General features: G+C 51.3%; 7 protein-coding genes across 7 annotated transcripts; 4 read left to right on the top strand and 3 right to left on the bottom strand.

The window, feature by feature from the left end:
* Nucleotides 1–3,251: 3,251 nt before the first annotated feature.
* PMZ80_006146 (uncharacterized protein) lies at nt 3,252–5,390 on the top strand (the record flags this gene model as incomplete). The annotated part of the gene is made up of 2 exons (XM_064874559.1): nt 3,252–3,285; nt 3,493–5,390. The coding sequence occupies 2 exons, from the start codon at nt 3,252–3,254 to the stop codon at nt 5,388–5,390; spliced, it is 1,932 nt and encodes a 643-aa protein (XP_064730281.1).
* A 792-nt stretch (nt 5,391–6,182) lies between these two features.
* Nucleotides 6,183–7,803, top strand: CBS2 (Cytochrome B translational activator protein cbs2; the record flags this gene model as incomplete). Its single annotated transcript, XM_064874558.1, has 2 exons — nt 6,183–6,471; nt 6,518–7,803. The coding sequence occupies 2 exons, from the start codon at nt 6,183–6,185 to the stop codon at nt 7,801–7,803; spliced, it is 1,575 nt and encodes a 524-aa protein (XP_064730280.1).
* Nucleotides 7,804–8,508: 705 nt separating this feature from the next.
* On the top strand, nt 8,509–10,660 carry PMZ80_006144 (uncharacterized protein; the record flags this gene model as incomplete). Its single annotated transcript, XM_064874557.1, has 2 exons — nt 8,509–10,168; nt 10,218–10,660. 2 exons carry the CDS (start codon nt 8,509–8,511, stop codon nt 10,658–10,660), a joined length of 2,103 nt encoding a protein of 700 aa, XP_064730279.1.
* A 382-nt stretch (nt 10,661–11,042) lies between these two features.
* PMZ80_006143 (uncharacterized protein) lies at nt 11,043–12,344 on the bottom strand (the record flags this gene model as incomplete). Its single annotated transcript, XM_064874556.1, has 1 exon — nt 11,043–12,344. One exon carries the CDS (start codon nt 12,342–12,344, stop codon nt 11,043–11,045), a length of 1,302 nt encoding a protein of 433 aa, XP_064730278.1.
* Nucleotides 12,345–14,045: 1,701 nt separating this feature from the next.
* On the top strand, nt 14,046–14,906 carry PMZ80_006142 (uncharacterized protein; the record flags this gene model as incomplete). The annotated part of the gene is made up of 1 exon (XM_064874555.1): nt 14,046–14,906. One exon carries the CDS (start codon nt 14,046–14,048, stop codon nt 14,904–14,906), a length of 861 nt encoding a protein of 286 aa, XP_064730277.1.
* Nucleotides 14,907–17,103: 2,197 nt separating this feature from the next.
* Nucleotides 17,104–17,718, bottom strand: PMZ80_006141 (uncharacterized protein; the record flags this gene model as incomplete). The annotated part of the gene is made up of 1 exon (XM_064874554.1): nt 17,104–17,718. The coding sequence occupies one exon, from the start codon at nt 17,716–17,718 to the stop codon at nt 17,104–17,106; it is 615 nt and encodes a 204-aa protein (XP_064730276.1).
* Nucleotides 17,719–18,352: 634 nt separating this feature from the next.
* fcf2 (dTDP-fucopyranose mutase) lies at nt 18,353–19,287 on the bottom strand (the record flags this gene model as incomplete). Its single annotated transcript, XM_064874553.1, has 2 exons — nt 18,353–18,727; nt 18,931–19,287. 2 exons carry the CDS (start codon nt 19,285–19,287, stop codon nt 18,353–18,355), a joined length of 732 nt encoding a protein of 243 aa, XP_064730275.1.
* Nucleotides 19,288–19,361: the final 74 nt, after the last annotated feature.

Below are 19,361 nucleotides of genomic sequence, written 5' to 3'. Positions count from 1 at the left end.
CGCAGAACAATGACATTATGCATTGCGCTCTGTGAAAGTATCACTCACCATAATGTCCACCTTGTGAAATGTCGTACAACGGCTGCTGCTGGTTCCTCTGCCCCGAAGGGTTTGCGCCTTGCTGCTGTTGCTCCATCTTGTTGTTCAAATTATGTAGGAAGCTCAATTCAGCTCAGATACTGTGGTCGGATTACGGGAGGCGGTCACGGCGGTGATGCAAGGAAGTTGCGCCAGACGCGCCGGAAGCTGCGATTGCCGTGTGACAGCTGTGATTGCCACGAGGTAAGCTTGCGCAACGGTACAGTGAGGAAAGCGCAATGTTGCCGGTATCGTCTGGGAGCTGCTGTGGTGTTTGAAGAGGAAAATGAAGTCAGTAACAAGCACAGCCGGAAGAAGCAAGAAGCACTGAGAGCTGGACGCAGAGTTGGTTAGCGGATTAGGCGTGGTAGCGGGGAATTGTCCCAATTTGAACCACGGCAAACCAGGACGAGTCGCATCTGGCACAGCAGATGTGCTTCCCGAGGCCATCATGATGACTTTTTGAAACGCTGTGCTGGATGTATGTTCAGATCTCTACACGAGTGATGCCATTGTTTACTTTCTGCCTCGTTGCGGTCAAAGGCACCAATCATCGAAACGACCTCGATGGAGCTGGGCAGTCCAATGATCTTGGGCATCGTCTAGCTCAATTTGCAGGACCAGTGACCACTCATCGACCAGCAAGCAAAAGGGACACCAGCTGCCAGAGATCTAATTTGCCAGCGTGAAATTGACCAGGTTCGCCCTATGAGACACGTTGGCAAAGCCTCATCTTGAGCTGATAGGTCACTGTCGGCGTCCGCCAGCCAGGTGCGCTGTGCATGGTACAGCTGCAAAAGTAGACAAATTTCAGGTACATCAGGCTGCCAGTTCGTCGACAATATGCATGCTATGCAGCCTTTGTGTGACATGCATGGACATCATCAGATGATCCAAGTTGCCTGCGAAATGCTTTCGTCTCATCTACCAGATCGACAGGAACATTTTAGGAGCGAACACACACATCACGGTCATATATATCAGAGTACCTCACCGCTCTCGAGGTGAACTCCTCGCATGACGTCCACTCCAATGTTCTTTTCCTGTTTCTTCATGACTATTCTTGCCTCGCGGCTATCTCCCTTTGGCGGTGTAACAGGCTCACAGTCAACATATTATTATTCTTGCAGATGGCTCAGCACAATCATGATCTGTGCATCGCCTTCAGAACTGCAGTATGCCATCATGTTCAGCCTTCAAGCATTGATTCTTGGGCACCAACGCACTGCGGCCGTTGCGAAGCCACCCTCCTCCGCGAACGTTAAGCTCAACATTTTCCGAGGGCTGTTTTTAGCTCGACGTAGACTGTCTTGAAGATCGACCGTAGTACGCTCGATCAATACGACGAGAGTGTGCAGTAGGGCCTTACTATTGCGCCTGTATGGAAGTCTGTGTCACATGACGAAGCTCGGCCTTGGCGCTACAGAGAAAGTGCGATCATGACTTTTGTCGACCGCACTTGATCTGAAGACACCATCCGACAACCACGACGCCGCCAATATGTAAGTCGACACCATGCTCAATTGCCCAGCTGTACCACCGTATTCCAACAGCCCGTTTTCGCGATCTCTCTCGATGAAGTCGGACGGAAATCGATTGTCAAATGGCGAACCCCTCATCAGATGGCTAACTCGGTTGTTCATATAGGGTCAACCTACGAACCCAAAAGCGTCTGGCTGCCTCAGTCATCGGCTGTGGTAAGCGCAAGATCTGGCTCGACCCCTCCGAGAGCAGCGAAATCCAGAATGCAAACTCCCGACAGACCGTACGAAAGCTGGTCAGCGATGGCCTCATCATCCGAAAGCCAGTTGCCATGCACTCGCGATCCCGAGCCCGAAGACTGAATCAGGCACGAAGAATCGGCAGACACAGAGGTTTTGGTAAGAGGAAGGGTACGGCTGATGCCAGAATGCCAAGGTACGAAAGACATATCATCTGATTGGAGGAACGGCACACTGACAGGCATAACAGTCAAGTGCTCTGGATGAGAAGACTACGAGTCCTCCGACGCCTTCTTGTCAAGTACCGAGCTGCTGGCAAGATCGACAAGCACCTTTACCATGAGCTGTACCAAGAGTCTAAGGGTAACACCTTCAAGCACAAGAGAGCTCTCGTTGAACACGTATGGCCGTCATCACCCAGAGACATGAAGAGGATGCTAACGTGCTCTAGATCCACAAGGCCAAGGCCGAGAAGCAGCGTGAGAAGACACTCAAGGATGAGATGGACGCCAAACGTGCCAAGGTCAAGGCTGCCCGTGAGAGAAGAATCGAACGAAAGACCGCCAAGGCCAACGCTCTCACTGGTGAGGAGGAGACTGCTGAGCTCAAGGAGACATAAGCGTGGCGCAGAGAGATGTAGAAGGCCGAGGTTGGAGACACGATGTCCACGAGTTCGACGCATGATGAACATGCAGCATCAGTATTCGAACCTGATGTGGTGCTCCGTGGGATCAGCACCCCGGATGCCGGAACATCGCATGCTTGATGTGCTTGGTATCACGATGCCAGGCAGGTCGAAGCAAGAAATATACCATCTTGCACGAGTTGACGATAGCATTTTCCCGCGCACATTGCTTGAAGGTGGCGTTGTGTTGAAGCTTACTTTCAAGCTAAATGAACAGTTCGAATGACAATCCTTCTGTCTTTCTCTTGCATCTCAGCTTGCTTGGTAGAGCTTTAGACTTTGCTGCTCCTTCTCAGCAGCTGTATCATGTAACATCTTATCGATGCCATGCATAGGCGGGTGGCTCACGGTTGTGCCCGCCTCTTTAGCTGCATATCTAACTTGCTAAATACTGCCGGACTCTTGCCAGTACACGCACTAGAGATGTTGAACCAGAAAGAGCATCTTGCAGCATATTTTTTGACAATGTTTCGATGCAAGCATGGTATTACGTCTTGGGTATCATTCAGATCAATTGCAGATCCTTGTCAATAGACAGCAATCGGCAAGCAGCTGGCTACGTTCAATTGTTTGTTCTAACTCACATCTCATCACTTGTAGAATCATCACTGATGCAAGTCCGAGAAGCGATTTCATGATCTGGATGATACACGCAAGAAGATTACTGTCCACCCTATCGTGTGACACACCAGGCCCGTCGCATCCTCAGCACACTGTCCGTCCGTCGGCTGATCGGTGACATCCCCGCTCCAGGAAGCCAACTCAACATGTTCGGCGGAACTTTATGGGCGGGAGGCATAGGTAAGTCAAATCCTCCAAAAGTTCCACCAAAGCCATCACTGTATCCTTTTCATAGCAGCGTGACCAGTCATGAGGTGTTGTGCCGTGCTAGCCTTGACCAGTAACTACGACGTTTGAAGCATCATTACAGCGTCTAGGATCTGAGACCGTCCCCAACGATGTGGCAGATATAAGGTAGATTCAAGGCAAAGGCTAATGGTTAGATAGCTGGCGCTGATGACCACACGACTAGAGAGCGAGAACCACCAAGCCGACCAATACCTCCCGAATTCCCAGACTATGCACCACAGTTCCAACCTGGACCCCTCGACGCGGCCTCGTCGAGCTCTGTTCGAGACAAGATATGCCACATTAGGTCTTTCACAGAGATTTCCGATGCAGAACTATCACGGCTCAACCTCAAATTTGAATATGATGTCGATCCTTCCCAATTATTCCCTGATGAACAATTCTCCGAGCGGCCCTACCTGTTCGAAGGAGACCTAGATGCTATGCTCACTGAAATATCAGCCACAAATGAGGATGCTTTCAGAGAGGTTCTTAGAATGGAGCCTCTCCCAGGACATACCAAACCTAGACTCGCCTATGCTCGAAACTTCTTTGGTAGCCTCGAAGACATGGCTCGATACTGGGACAACAGCTTGGACCAATACTACCACGTTTCTGCTGACAAGGATATCTCGAGGGCAGCTACAGCGAAGACAACCAAAGGTCGTGCCGAGCCGAGCGGGCTCAATGTCGATGGGACAAGCGACACAGATGTAGAGATGCCCGATGTAGATTCCTCGGCTCCAAAGACCAACGGAACCGAGCCTACGAAAACGAAAGAAGTCTACAAAGGCTACCGCTTCGGCAACGGCGAACAACTCAACCCTGGTACTCGCGTAGCAATGGTAAAGAATTTACTGAAAATGGTAACGCACAAATTCCAATGTCGAGACCACGAGCCGATACCAGCACCTCGCGAGAAACTCATCTTCAGAGGAGTCAAGGTACAAAGTGTACAGTACCATTTCGGTATCGCACGGATACCCAAGGATAGCAAACTTGCTCGTGCAAGGATGGTGGAAGGACCGCTGATGGCAGCTCATTGCCGAGAAGAGGTGCACTTCAAGCAGAATCCGCGGGTTGCCTCTGCGGAATCATTACTCGGTGGCACCACTATGGAGGCAACAGGTCAGACCACACCGAAGCCAGCAACGCCGAAGGGACCACAATCTGGGCCCGCTTTCGTAGGTGAACGCTTCGACCTGTTTCGAGATGTTGGGTGCATGCTTATTCTGGCGGCTCAAAGAGCACGAGAAGGGAAAAGCAAAGACTCGTATTCAGGCGCAGACAAGTGGTGGGTCACCGAGAAAAGATTCGGTGGCGGACCACTCAAATGGGGCCAACTAGCGAGCGAGGTCTACGAAGATGAAGACCCAAGCTGGAGTCCGGATGAATACAAGCTCCAAGAAGAGAAACGTCGGCGTGAAGCAGAAGAGAAAGAACGAGGCAAGAACGGGAAGGAGCCGCTCAAATCTTCGCAGATTGGCGTTGACGACTTGATGGCGAACAACGCACCTTCACTCCTAAATATACCAGGTGAGCCACTATCGGGACCTCGCAAGAAGAAATTGCGAAGTCTCGATCGACCGCCTGGCAAAGAAGAGGAAGTGAGGGATGGTAGAAAACTGATGTACGTGCCCCCATTCAAGAAGAAGTGGTATCAGGACTGGCAGAGGTTGAAGCCCAATACGCCGATGTGGGATGACAAGATCATTTACAAGCACATTGGTAAGCGCGACACATCAGAGTTCGATGATATCTACATGATCTCGAGTGTCAATCATCATGTTGCGTTACAGAGGATGAAGGTGCATCCTGATTATCTTGCTTGGGTTGAGAGTGGAAGGCCAGTATCACCAGAAGAGGGGGAGGAGGGATTGAGGAGAGATGTGCTTTATGTCCAGAGAAGTATCTGGTACGATATGTTCGATGTTCAGGCACGAAGGGAGTTTCTGACACAGCTGTGGCGCGTGATGTGCTGGCTGAACAGGAATTACGTAGATCAGGCTGAATATGATAAAATGGAGGAGAAGAGGAAGGCGATGCAGGCTGGCTAGAGGCGGAGCTGGGGACGGATGAAGATGGTGATTAAAAGTATGCAGACTGATGTGTATAGACAATTAAGCTGAACATTACCATCGTAAAATATTGCTTCTTCGCCTGTTTCTGACTACAGTTTCCTGACTCGTCCTGATCATAACGTGCTATCGGCCACATAGCGAATGCGAAGAAATGATGAGAGTATTCTAGTTGTAGATGAATTGGTCGCAGAGCAGGTTTAACAACATATTTGCATCAGTAGATTCAGGTTGTCCCTAATGTGGTGATTTGGGCCCGAGACACGTCAACATCGCCCACAGACCTCTGGCCGAAGCCAAAGCGCGGGTGCTGAGACAGTCGATAGTAGTAGCTCTCCTCACGCGCAGTTTAGTTGTACTAGGAAGTCAAGATCGGAGCGGACGGAAGAAGCTCATTATATACCATGAGAACGCGATCCTCCAATCAGGTACGGCGCCCGCCGTAGTTTCACAAGCAGTTTTTGTTGCTGTGTTGCTGCGCGTTAGCTTGGCGGTCAAGGACTCCGCAGCGAGCGCAGCTAAGCGATTATCGGCGTGGACGTGGCGAGATGGTCGACGGACTTCTTTGCTTCGTTGGGTAAGGAAGTGACTACTCAGAGGGCGTGTCAGTGGTGTTAGCGGTGTTGGAGAGGATCAAGATAGATCAGCAGAAGCTCTGACATTCTCACATCGACCAGACTGTTAGTCGAACGTCGAGCGACAGCTCATCATTTGACCTGAACTAGTAGGAAGCAGACTTGTCTGGAATTGATACTTCAGAACTTTTCCACGATGGCAACCAACATCGCCAGTCGTCAGCTGCTCCCCTCGATACGGCAAGCTTCAAGACCACGAACACTGAAGTCAGAACTATGCTCAAGATGCTTATCGACAAGTGTATCGCGTAGAGCCAATTCTGCTCAGACAAAACTGCTGGGCTCTGACCTCAAGGACATAGATCCAGAAATCTTCAACATACTTCAGCATGAAAAGCAAAGGCAGCGGCACTTCATCAACCTGATACCATCCGAGAACTTCACTTCATTATCAGTCCTTGAAGCTCTTGGCAGTGTTATGCAGAGTAGGTCATGCTGCTCACTCGGTATGGCAACCACTAACGGCCACAGACAAATACTCGGAGGGATACCCAGGAGCACGGTATTACGGCGGGAACGAATTCATTGACCAAGCAGAATCACTCTGTCAGAAACGTGCCCTAGAAACATTCCGTCTGAATCCTGAAGAATGGGGCGTCAACGTTCAACCACTATCTGGCTCCCCAGCCAATCTCTACGCCTACTCAGCTATCCTTCAGTCTCATGACCGTATCATGGGTCTAGATCTCCCTCATGGCGGCCATCTCTCCCATGGCTATCAGACGCCCACCAAGAAAATCTCGATGATCTCAAAGTACTTTGAGACTCTGCCTTACCGCCTCGACGAATCAACAGGTCTAATCGACTACGATGGTCTTGCCAAGCTCGCTCAACTCTACCGCCCCAAGATCATCATAGCCGGCACATCAGCCTACTCCCGCCTAATCGACTACGATCGCATGCGGCAAATCGCGAACGATGTCGGCGCCTATCTGCTATCAGATATGGCTCACATCTCCGGTCTCGTAGCAGGCGACGTCATCCCCTCACCCTTCCCCCACTCAGACATCGTAACCACAACGACGCACAAATCTCTCCGTGGCCCTCGAGGAGCCATGATCTTCTACCGAAAGGGTGTAAGGAAGACAACCAAGAAGGGCGAGAAGGTGATGTATGATTTGGAAGGGCCGATCAATGCGTCTGTGTTCCCGGGTCATCAGGGCGGACCGCACAACCACACGATCACGGCGTTGGCTGTGGCACTGAAGCAGGCTCAGACCAAGGAGTTCAAGGAGTATCAGGGGCAGGTGCTGGGGAATGCCAAGGCTTTGGCTGGAAGACTAGGGAGTGGGCACGATACCAGTGGTTTGGGGTATAACATTGTGAGTGGTGGGACGGACAATCATCTTGTGCTGGTTGATCTGAAGAGCAAGGGTGTGGATGGTGCACGTGTGGAGAGGGTATTGGAACTGTGTGGTGTTGCGAGTAACAAGAATACAGTGCCAGGTGACAAGTCTGCGCTGAAGCCGGGTGGGTTGAGGATGGGGACACCGGCGATGACGACGAGGGGATTTGGGACAGCTGACTTCCAACGTGTCGCGGAGATTGTGGACCGGGCTGTGAGTATTACAGTGAAAGAGGACAAAAAGGCGAGGCAGGCGGCTGAGGAGAAGGGCGTGAAGAACCCTGGAACTGTAAAGGCTTTCTTGGAGCATTTGAAGGATGGAAGCGATGTGCCTGAGATACTTGTCATGAAGAGGGAGGTTGAGGAGTGGGTTGGGACGTTTTCAGAGCCTTGGTTGAAGGAGAGTCTGTGAGGAGAATGGCATACAGGTCTTTGGTGGCGTCTATATATTGGTGGAGGCTCAGCAGATTCATAATCGATCGTGCTATTGAAACTATTTTACAGCTTGCCTTATGGAGGTCTGTGCTTCCAAAGCTTCCTGCCTAGCAGCGGGAGTCATGCCGTCGATGCTGGCAAGCTCAAATTCATCACTTTCAATGCTTGGCATAACTAGGATCGACAAAACCGTGCCTCGGAAGCTCTTCAAGTTCTTCTCCACTTCCCCGGACTTTATGATGCAGCTTCCAAAAGCTTCCCAGGCGCCCCCCCGTTGGTCCGAATTCGAGCTTGAGAACAGCGAGGCTAGGCGTGCATCACAGTCTGCGCTCAAAGGGCAATGTTGAAATCTGCTTGTGAGGTGCTCTTCTCTGCGTGAAAGGCAGTTCCACAAGCTCCATACAATTCACAGGAACCTTCATACCCACTGCCTCTTCATCTTCGTGACGCGCATCGAGTGCTACAAGCGAGCTTCGTCCGAAGCCAACGTGCTATTTGACTTCGATATATGACAAGACCCCTCTCCTTACTCTCACCACTTTTGCGCAGCTTACGACCTCGACTACAAACCCTCGGAACCTTCCATACGAGCAATTACCTCACACGACCATCCTCATCCTCTACAACAACCTCCCCACCACCCACACCCGATCCCACCCCCCTCCACCAACAAATCCCAAAAATGCCACCCCCAAACAACACAATCCAAGACTCCGTCCAATCCAAATCCCTCCAAGACCGCGACGCCTTCTGGGACCACCACGCCAAACAACTAACCTGGTCAAAACCCTACACGCGCGTCCTCAGCACGCAAACCAAGACCCTCCCCGATGGCACGAAACACCCCCACTGGTCCTGGTTCCCCGACGGCGAGATCTCCACAACATACAACTGTATTCACCGACATGTTGAGGCCGGGAACGGCGATAAACTGGCGATGATCTGGGATAGTCCCGTGTCTAACAGTAAAGAGACGTATACGTACAATCAACTGAAAGAGGAGGTTGAGATTCTCGCTGGTGTGTTGAGAGAAGAGGGGGTGAAGAAGGGCGATGTCGTGCTGATATACATGCCCATGATCCCCGCGGCTATCTTCGCTATGCTGGCTACGTTGCATCTGGGCGCGATGCACGCAGTCGTATTCGGTGGTTTCGCGGCCCAGAGTCTAGCGCAGAGAATTGACGCAGCGAGGCCAAGGGTCATTATGACGGCGAGCTGTGGAATTGAGGGTGGTAAAGGGCCCATGGATTACCGGCCTTTTGTGGAGGGCGCGGTTGAGACTGCGAAATATAAGGTGGGCAAGGTACTGATTTGGCAGAGGGATGTGAAGAGGTGGGATCCGGTTGAGAAGGATAAGGGACAGAGGAATTGGCAGAGGTTGGTTAAGAGTGCGAGGAATAGAGGGTTGAGGGTGCGGGAGCCGGTGGCTGTGAAGAGTACGGAAGGGGTGTATGTTATTTATACGAGTGGGACGACGGGGTTGCCGAAGGGTGTGTTGAGGGAGGCGGGTGGACATGCGGTGGGGTTGAATTTGAGTATTAAGTATTTGTTTGATGTTAAGGGGCCGGGAGATGTGATTTTTACGGGGAGTGATATTGGGTGGGTTGTGGGACATAGTTATATTGTTTATGCGCCTTTGCTTGCGGGAGCGACAACGGTGTTGTTTGAGGGGAAGCCAATTGGGACGCCGGATGCGGGAAAGTTCTGGAGGATGGTGGAAGAGCATAAAATTACGACGTTGTTCACGGCGCCGACAGCACTCAGGGCGATACGGAAGGAGGATCAAGGGGACAAGTTGTTCAAGGAGGTTGGTGAGAGGGGTGGGCTGAAGAATTTGAGGGGTCTGTTTTTGGCTGGTGAGAGAAGTGAGCCGAGTATTGTGAATCATTATCAAGAGCTGATATCGCAATATGCCAAACCTGGGGCGCAAGTGATTGATCATTGGTGGTCGAGTGAGTCGGGTTCGCCCATGACTGGCATTGCGCTTAGGCCTTCGGTGGGACATGACCATAGTTCGAGTGACGAGCACAAGGCGTTGGCCATCAAGCCTGGCAGTGCTGGGAAGTCGATGCCTGGATTTGATGCGAGAATTGTGGACGATGAAGGGAATGAGGTCAAGCGGGGTGAGATGGGCAATATTGTGCTTTCACTGCCATATGGTCCCAGTGGCTTCACGACGCTGTTCAAGGATGACGCCAGGTTTTACAAGGGGTACTTGAAGCGGTTTGATGGGAAGTGGATGGATACCGGAGATGCTGGTATGATTGACGAGGATGGTTATGTTCATGTCATGAGTCGAAGTGACGATATCATCAATGTGGCTGCTCATCGTTTCAGTACAGGTAAGAGTGCACTTGTTTGTCATTTGAACGCGTGCTAACATTGTGATAGGTGCCATCGAGCAAGCCATCTTGTCCTCCGAGGGAGTCGCCGCAGCATGTGTGATTGGCATTCCTGATCCGATGAAAGGCCATCTGCCGTTTGCTTTTGTTGAGCCTGCGAATTCAGCTTCAGGCGATATGCCAGCAACTCCAGCGAAAGAGCTCTTCAACGACGTCAATAAGCAGGTGCGGAACCAGATTGGGGCCATTGCATCCTTGGGTGGCATGATCCAGGGAAGAGGCATGATACCGAAGACGAGGTCCGGCAAGACTTTGCGAAGGGTACTAAGAGAATTGGTAGAGCACGGTGTAGAAGGCAATTTTGATAAGGAAGTCAATATACCGCCGACGGTCGAGGACAAGGCTGTCGTGGAGGTTGCTCGAGAGCGAGTGAAACAGTTCTTCAAAGAGAAGGGCTTGAAGGATGGCGGTGATCTGAAAGCTAAGCTGTGAGCGCTGCTTCCCGTCTGTTCTTGCCTATTCGAGCGTTCTTCTGGCTTCACGAGCAGTTGGAGTTAGTGTCTTCATACTAGCCTACCGTGCGCTGATGTCTTGAATATCATACACACAGTATTGGTGGCATGAGCTGTACCAATGAATATTGCAATATCGACAAAGAGAATATGTCTCTCGGAACATGCTGTACGCCTATGATAACCTTAATACATACAATGTATGGCCTGCAATTCATACCAGCCATTGCCCTTTGCATTCGTGAATCTATTGTATAAGTGTTGATTGCTTCTTCGTCGGCTGGGTCGCTTTATTATGATCGCACTAGACAGCGTTTCGCTCATGGGCATAAATGGCGCCCCCCTGGAGTCCAAAATCAGCCTCACTCGTCGCAGCGCCACCGGTTAGAAAACAACCTACCAGTAGTCTCGTGTTCCATCTGTGGAACCTTCCTCCTCTTCTCATCCACGTCTACCAACTGAGGTGCTTTCATAAAATCTTCGAGTTCATTGAACAGCCAGTAGGAGATCTTAGAGTGACCCCATTTGCACGATTTGATAAGCTTTCTGCACTTGATGGTGGTAAGTGCTCGGATGAAAGCGACATCGGAATGTGTGACTTCAGCCCGTCCGTTGAAAGACACCGCAAACTTCTCGAGGAGGACGCCAGAGTTGCCGATGAGTCTTAGAACATGGTGCAGAATTGGGTCATTTTGGTACCTCCGCTCGACAGCGTCCATCTTGGGTGTGAACAATGGTGCGGCATCGCTGAGTCTCAACGATAAGAACCTCATTCTGGCAATATTGTCCGGGCCGATTGATTCGAGAAAGCGTCGGACATCTTTGTATCCTACCTCTTTCCACTCTTCATCCCAATATTGACCCCGAGACTTTTCTGTTCGGTCGAAGTGAAAGGCGTTCTCCCCGTAGAGGATTCCTCTAGCTTCCTCATGAATTTGATGACATGTTCGGAGGAGTGCGGCGGTTCGAGCGAGGCGAGGCTTTGGGTTGAACTTCACCACGTGGTCGGTCTTTAGTACATCTCTGTAGATCCTATTGCGAAGTTCTGGCTCTAATTCGAGGAAGGAAGCATATTCTGGATTCAGTCTCATTGACACCAAGTCCTTTGCTGCCGGATCATGGCCTACGTCGTCATTCGACATCAGAGTAGTACCATCGAGAGCCTCATCGAGATTGCTGGCATCCTTCTGGGAGTTTCTGGAAAGGAGATCTGAGATGTTGATGTTGATCGTGGTTGGGGCGGTACGGACTTCGAGTCGCAGGACCTTGGGGAGGACTGTTGCTTTGACGTCTGCAGGTCTCGTCTTTCTCCTCTGATCAAACATACGTAGGTCGTCGTCTCGGTCCTCCTCATCCTCCATATCAGACATATCAGGGACAACAGGTATTTCTGGCGAAGGCTGTCGTGTACGTCTCGGCTTCTTTGTCGGTGACTTTGCTTTAGGTTTGGTTTTGGTGCTGCTGGCGCGTTTTCTGGGCTTTTCATAGTCCGAGATCTCTTCACTTTCGGGTTCGACATCGGTGTCATCTGGCTGCGTGTCCTTGAAGAGGTCTCCAGTCTTTACCCTCTTCTTTTCTGGCAATTCTGGAAGCTCGACCTCTTGTATTGGCTTCTTAGCTGTACGTGCAGCTCTTTCGGGCTGCTTTCTCGTGGAGGACACCATGATGGATATGATGGGTTTGGTTGTAGAAGTGTTGAGAAAATTGTGGATGAAGACGAACAAGATGAGGTACCAGGGAGTCTTGGAAGCAGCTATTACATGTAAGCGGCTCAGATTATCGTTTGCATGAAGTTGTGAAGTCAGTAGTAGTGCTTGTGAGGCTGGCGGGGTACACTGATCAAAGTGTTGAACAACACCATCTTCCTTGAGCAGGTACGCGTTCGTTCTCGACGCGTTTGAGGCAGGCGCCACGCTTCGACGGCATCACATGCTACGACTTCCTCAGTACTAAGGTAAGATGTACCTACTCCGAGACTTCGTTGGCGCTAAGCGCAAGGCAAACGCTCAGATCAGGCAAGATCTGGGACCACCGCTGTTGTTCAATGCTCTTCACGTACGCCACTATAGGTCAACGTCTTTCAAACTTACATGCTTTCTGCTTTCTTTCCACAGTACACTTGATCCGACCAAGACTTGACGACGCTTTTGCCCTTGTGTAGCCCTCGTTGGAACCGAGCATGCTGGCAAAAAAAGACGCGACTCGACACATGACCGGACTAAGTCAACTATGCCAAAGAAACAGACGGTCCACGGAGGTATCTGCTGTGGTCATCTTCCTATTCTCGTATCACACTTCGCCGATGGACTTCTGCTGCACGATGGCAACAGGGACGATAATACATGCCGCGCAAGTATCCAATGCCAGAAGTCGGCCATTGTCTGTACAAAAGTGAAAGGTCACTTGTTTGCAGTCAAGCATCATCTTTTCCTCCTTTTCTGCAGAAGTCTGTCACTCTTGAGTCGCGTTTGTGTTGTGAGCAGGTCATTGGGGCTGACAGCAACCTTCACTCCGTTCGGTCTGTTCAGATCTGGCAGTTCAGCATCAGGTGATCTCGAAATCTTGCAAGGTAAATTCTGCGGGATGCACTTTCGATCATGCTGTATAACAGAACATGCAAGGAACGTCGCACGAGGACAGGTACGAGTAGCTGCACTGGTTCTGTGTTCACTGTGGGAACGAAACCTGGCGCAGATATGAGTACCCAGCACGTTCATGAATGGAAGCGCGGGAGGTCAACGATGGATTCTTGGAACACCCTCCACGAGCCTCTCTCACAGCTCATCTCGCATGTCTTGGACGAGCATGATCGCCTGGCGCGGCGATGGCACGTCGAAGGGGCCGCGCATTTTCAAGAATCGAGAAGCGCAGGCAAAATGACGACCAGCAATTTGCCTGAACCCATCACCACCACAAGCGGTGTTGACAGCGTCTTGTTTGACCAGGAGAGCGATACCACAATCTCCGGTGGCTGTTGTACACTCAATGGGAGCATTTTCGTATGCCGAAAGCCGCGCGAACCTTACTTCTTGGAGTAAGACAGAGAGCCAGGTCTCGCCATAATTGGCCTTTGACTAATTGCTAACCCCTGACACAAGAACCCACTCACCGGGATCACCAACGACGGCTTCGAGTTTATGCTTGTTTGCAATCTCCCAGCTATCAATATATCACTTTTGGCCTTGCCTTCCTGTCGCTCGTTTTCTTTCTTCTCTTCAGCACGCTTCAGTAGTCAAGCTCATAGTCACTCTTTAGGACAATTACCAACTCGTTGCCTCGGCACGCATTCACTCTTTTACAACAAATCCAAAACCAATACCCGAACCTTACGAATTACCTAATTCAAAACTTCTAACTCAATCAAAATGAAGTTCTCAATCGCAACCGTCGGCGCCATTGCAGGCCTCGTCTCCGCAGAGGGCTGGGAGTCATGGACCTCCTCGAGCACCACCACCAGCACCCCGGCCGTGAAGACCTCCTCTTCTTCCTCTGTCGACCCAACCTGGTCTGAGTGGGCTACCTCGAGCTCCGTCTCAAGCACTGCCTCGAGCAGCGCCACATCTGCCAAGAAGACCTCGTCCGCTTCCTCTTCCTCCCCCTCCGCCACCGGAACCTGGTCTGAGTGGGTTTCCTCATCCACCTCGGTCTCCAAGACCACCTCCGCCAGCTCCAGCCACATCACCTCGAGCAGCTCATCCAAGAGCTACGACTGGTCTGAGTGGACCACCGAAAGCGCCGCTCCCGACTCCTGGACCACAACCGTTGTGTCCGCAATCACAACCTACGTCCCCCACGCCACTGAGATCGTTCACGCCGGCAAGACCTACACCGTCTCCGCGTCGACAACCCTCACAGTCACTGACTGCCCATGCACCATCTCCGTCCCAGTCTGGACCAAGACCTCCACATCTTGCTCTGAGACCGCCACTGGAATCGCTTCAAGCAAGCCAGTTGATGCCTCAAGCAAGCCAGTTGACGCCTCAAGCGCCGATGCCAGCTCAACCTGGGCTGCATGGAGCTCCTCAGCTATGCCAACCGCTTCGACTCTCGCCAAGACCCCAGTTGCTGCCGGTACTGGTGCCGCTACTGGCACTGGCGCTGGCGCTGCCAAGCAAACACCTGATGCTACTGCTAAGCAGCCAATTGCCACCTACACCGGTGCTGCTGGCCGCAACGCAGTTGCTGGCCTTGCTGGTGTCGCTGGTCTTGCTGCTATGCTTCTGTAAATGTCTCGCCTTTGAGGTGTTTGCATTTTCTAGGTCCCGCTTTCGCTGTCAGCTAAGAAGGTTCACAGCACGGCGGGCCAGGTGTGGTTGATGGTTGTTTGGAAAGAAGATCGCAAATGAATAGCATGTCTGGATATAGGCTCACTACCGCAGTCCGCTTGACACGATAACTGTACATAGTCCACCTTGCAGAGCCCAGGTGTGAGTATCATGATATTCTTTTGTGATCTGAATCAGATTCTTGTTCATTCGCACACTGAGATCTGCAGACCTCATACCGCTCGCACGTCCACATGCTTTTCGTGCTTCGATGTTCATGCAATTGATCTCATCCTGCTACCACGACGGTCTGCATCGCCTTCTCAAGCTTGTAGAGCTTATCGTCTCGTACATATCCGTTCTTATGTGCAACCGCCTTATCGTTCTCCAACAGTGCGAGTCACTCCGTCAAAATTGACATCTTTTACGAGTTCCAGCATCTCATCTACCCGACACAAATCTCACCACAACCATGCGCATGTCATTTCGCACCTCAACTGCTATGTCGATGCATCTTCCACCTTTCCCGTCCTCACTTCCTACAAACCCCAACCACATATCGAAACACATTCCACCCCCGGAACTCCCTTGTATTCCTCACATCCACACTATCCCATCCACCAATCTGCCCCACGACCTTATCAACCCTCCCATTCAAATGGCAATTTCCCATTGCTATCGGCCACACCCACCCCAGCAACCACGCCCACAGCATAGTGATATAGTCCCGATCATTAGCCACATGCTCAAAGAACAAGAACTCCCCACCAGGCTTCAACAGCGTCTGAATCGTCGTGCAAATCTGCACCATCTGATCCTGCGGCGCAGAACACATACTCTTTACACAAATGACTGTATCGAACACACCCTCATCTCCACTCTCCGAAGTATACAGGCCCGCCCTATGCAGGGCCGGAATCAGGCTCGCCGGCTCAGCGCCCGCCTCAAGCACAACATATCCACCCCTCCTTGGATCCAACCCAATACCCCTCGCATTCCGCCCCAACTGCTCATGAAGCACCGCATTGGGCTCCGCGCCGACAACCCTGCTAACCCTCCCCCCTGCACAACCTGCACAAAATGACGCATCTGATCGCCACTTCCGGGCCCGAGTTCCAGTACGGTTCCCTTCGCACGACCGAATAACCCGCTGATGTAAGGTGTTTGCTCTGGACTGAGCGCCATTTGCGGGCCGAGTTTACGCCAGAGGGTGCCGAACCAGGCGGATTGGAATGACTTGGGGTGAGAGATGAGGAGGGGGTGAGTGAGGAGGGTGCCAGGGAGGGCGAGGAGGGACATGAGCAGGAGTTGGAGGGGGGCGAGGAGATCGAGAGCGCGGGCGGTGAGGGTGTCGGATTGGGGGACTGTTGGGGACATTGTGGTGGTGGGAGTATTTGTGGCGACTGGCTGGGTTGAGTTACGGTGTCTTGAGAAGAGACAGTTGCCGTGGTTCGGGGATCAATATTCAGCTGTGTGTCGAGAGGTGACTGAGGGGAAAATGCTGAAATGCACTGGGACCACAGAGTTGCTTCAAGTTAGACTCCTGCGCCTGTAGAGATCCTGTTGTTTATATGCTCGATCAGGAGTCAGGACGCAGAGCTTGATGATGAATGTGTTCGTGGTTTCAGTCGATGATTATGTTGCCGACAGGCCCAGACGTTCTCAAGCAATTTTATTCATTGAGTTGGGACGAGTCACACCTCGCACGATTGTATCATGTTTTGCGCAATGTCCGAGTTGGGAAAGAACAGATACGAATCTACAAGCCGGTATGTCAGCTATGATATTCAGTGCTGATCGTGTATCATGAAGCTGTTCTTCGAGTTGGAGATTTGTACCTCGGCGTTGCTAGCGTGAAGTTGACTCTGAATACGAAGATCCATTCATCCAGCGACATATTTGAATCATGAAGCACAGATATTGCCATTATTCTTCGGCAGGACCTTTTGATTCGTCGCTCGGTCATAATAACGAACTATGTACTGTAAGGGATTTGCTGCTTGCAAGCTTAGCTGGTACCGGAATGATCATCTAATATAGCGATGCGACGAGAGCTGAGCTCAACGTTTTGCGAGACGAAGCAGCTTACAGCCCTTGTCATGGCGAAGAGTACCTGCCTGCTTCCACACGGCTGGTGCAAGGATACAACATCGATAGATCACAGCTTCTCCTTCTTCGGCTTTGCCCTGATCCACAAGCCCTCGGCTCGAGCATGAGTCAGCTCTCCCTTTTCACCACCCTCGATCACGCCCTCCACCCATACCTTCCGTCCACCATCTTCTATCCTTTTGACCCATGCCCTCGCCATCACAGTCACCGGTGTTCTCACCGGCTTCTCGTACTTCGTGTTCAGCTGTGCCGTGAACATACTCGCACCGCCATCTGCACCCATTTCACGAAACGCAAGCCCAACAACATTGCCCATCGTGCTATCCAGGACACAAGCTATAACTCCACCATGGAGCAGGTCAGGATGGGCATTCAGTCCTGAACCGAAGGTGTAGAAGCGCCGTACTTCTGCTCTATCAGTCGAAGATTCAGAACGGTAAAAAGACAGAAGATGAGCGATCGTTTGCTCGGTATTCCACGTTCCACCCATCAGTGTATGACCACGTCCATTGTGCGTTAAGCTGCGTGAAAGGTACATTGGTTTGAAGGCTGGATCATTGATGGTGGGAGCGGATATGGAGATTGATGAGAAATGCTTGATCTCTTCGGGCGGGATCTCGGGGTTGCCATAGACTGCACTTTGCTCGGGTTTTGGGGCTGCCATTTTCGCTGGTATGAATTGATGAGGAGCCGATGGTGGAAAGCTAGCTGACCACGGACATCGTGACCATCGAATGGCTAAAGTCGTCCGTCGCCAAATGACATGTAAGGAGCTGCAGCTTCGAAGGCTTGAATCTCGATATGCCTCTCAAGCACAAAAGGATCTGGAGTTGTGGCAAGCCGGGACCTGCCGAGGTCAAATGTTTGTATGGTTTGCCGTCCGAAACGTTGTCACGTGGGCTCCTGAGGGAATATCTCTGCCGGTGCTGTGAAGACTTGATCACAATACCAGCAGGATCGAACCCAACAAACCGAGGCAGCCACAGCCTATATTTGGTGTGCCCAACGAGATTGGCAACGCGAGAAGCGTGCCGCTGTAACAACCACCATTTTTCTGTAGCAGATGTTCACAGGGATGACTTGTTGCGACGACTAGCTGACAGCTTTCACGGGGCTAAGCCACGAGTTATGAAGTGCTTGCGCAAACTCCGCATACGCGCTCGCAATGTGCGACACCCGTCCTTAGTTGTAAACGAGGAAGCATGGTCCTTGCGCGTCGAACATGTCCAGTAGACAGCAAAAGCCAACAATGGTAGCAGTTCTGACTGGTTGGGGTTTGACCAAGTCCAACTTTGCTCTCAAGTTCTCTTCTTTCTCTTCTCTTGGAGCTTCTTGTAATGAGCCTTCTTCCCGCTCGTCTTCGCGTCCTGAATCTCGCCGTATTTCCGCTTGAAGCGACCAGTCTGTGCCTCGTTCCGCATCTCCGCTTCCACAAAGTTCTTGGTTCGATCTTTCCGATTGATGCGCCCAGAGTACCACTCAGTTGGTCCCTCGATGACTGTGCCAACCTGAGAGAAAGTAGGTACTTTGCCCTTCCTGCTATTCTTCTTGTAGTGCCTGTGCGGATCGAGCACATTGCGCATTTCGATGAGTTGAAGATCGCGTTTGAGAGCAGTCGTGAGTTCAGTTTTTGGGAGGTTGAACCACTCGGAACCTGCATCGGTCTGATCGTTCTGCGCAAGAATGTATTAGCATTTTGCTGACAAGTGAGAGTGGGATTTCGTGAGTTTTGGAGTTGTTGAGTCAGAGTAACTATGATTTAGTGACTCTCATGGAAGCACGGCAACCTCAAAATGAGGCGCTGATGTGCATCAAGGAGAATTTGGGATAAGATTTCCTCATGTTGGGTAAATGAAGCATTGGTCAGTGTACGTACCACTTTCTTGTTAGTGTCACTTTCCTTCGCGACTGCTCTTAGACCATCTGCCATCTTGCGCTGCTCTGCTGGAACCATTAGGTCTGGGCTTGCCTTCGCAATACCGTTGTGGTTCTTGAGGTAGGAATTGCGGTCGAGATTGTGCTCAAGCTTGGGGAAATGAATTCTTTTCTGGGACGCTACATTGGTAGAATCAAGAGCGAGAACATCATCGTTTGCAGATATTGGCTCGAGACCTGCCTTTGCCCGAAGTCGAGTCTCGGCCTCTTTGAGCAGTTCTTCAATTCGTTCATCTGATAGAAGTTCGGGCGTAGAAAAGGCAGCGCCCTGCTCAAGTGATTTGACTGCAAGGGCCATGGCCGACAGTAATAACAATAGTGTGAAGCAGGGCGAACACTCTGAGAGAAGATGTCGAATGCAAGGCGCCAACT

Source organism: Knufia obscura, assembly GCF_036327395.1.
Source record: "Knufia obscura strain CCFEE 5817 isolate CBS 148926 chromosome Unknown scaffold_6, whole genome shotgun sequence".
Lineage (NCBI taxonomy): Eukaryota > Fungi > Ascomycota > Eurotiomycetes > Chaetothyriales > Trichomeriaceae > Knufia > Knufia obscura.
This window is presented reverse-complemented; position numbering and strand designations above follow the sequence as displayed.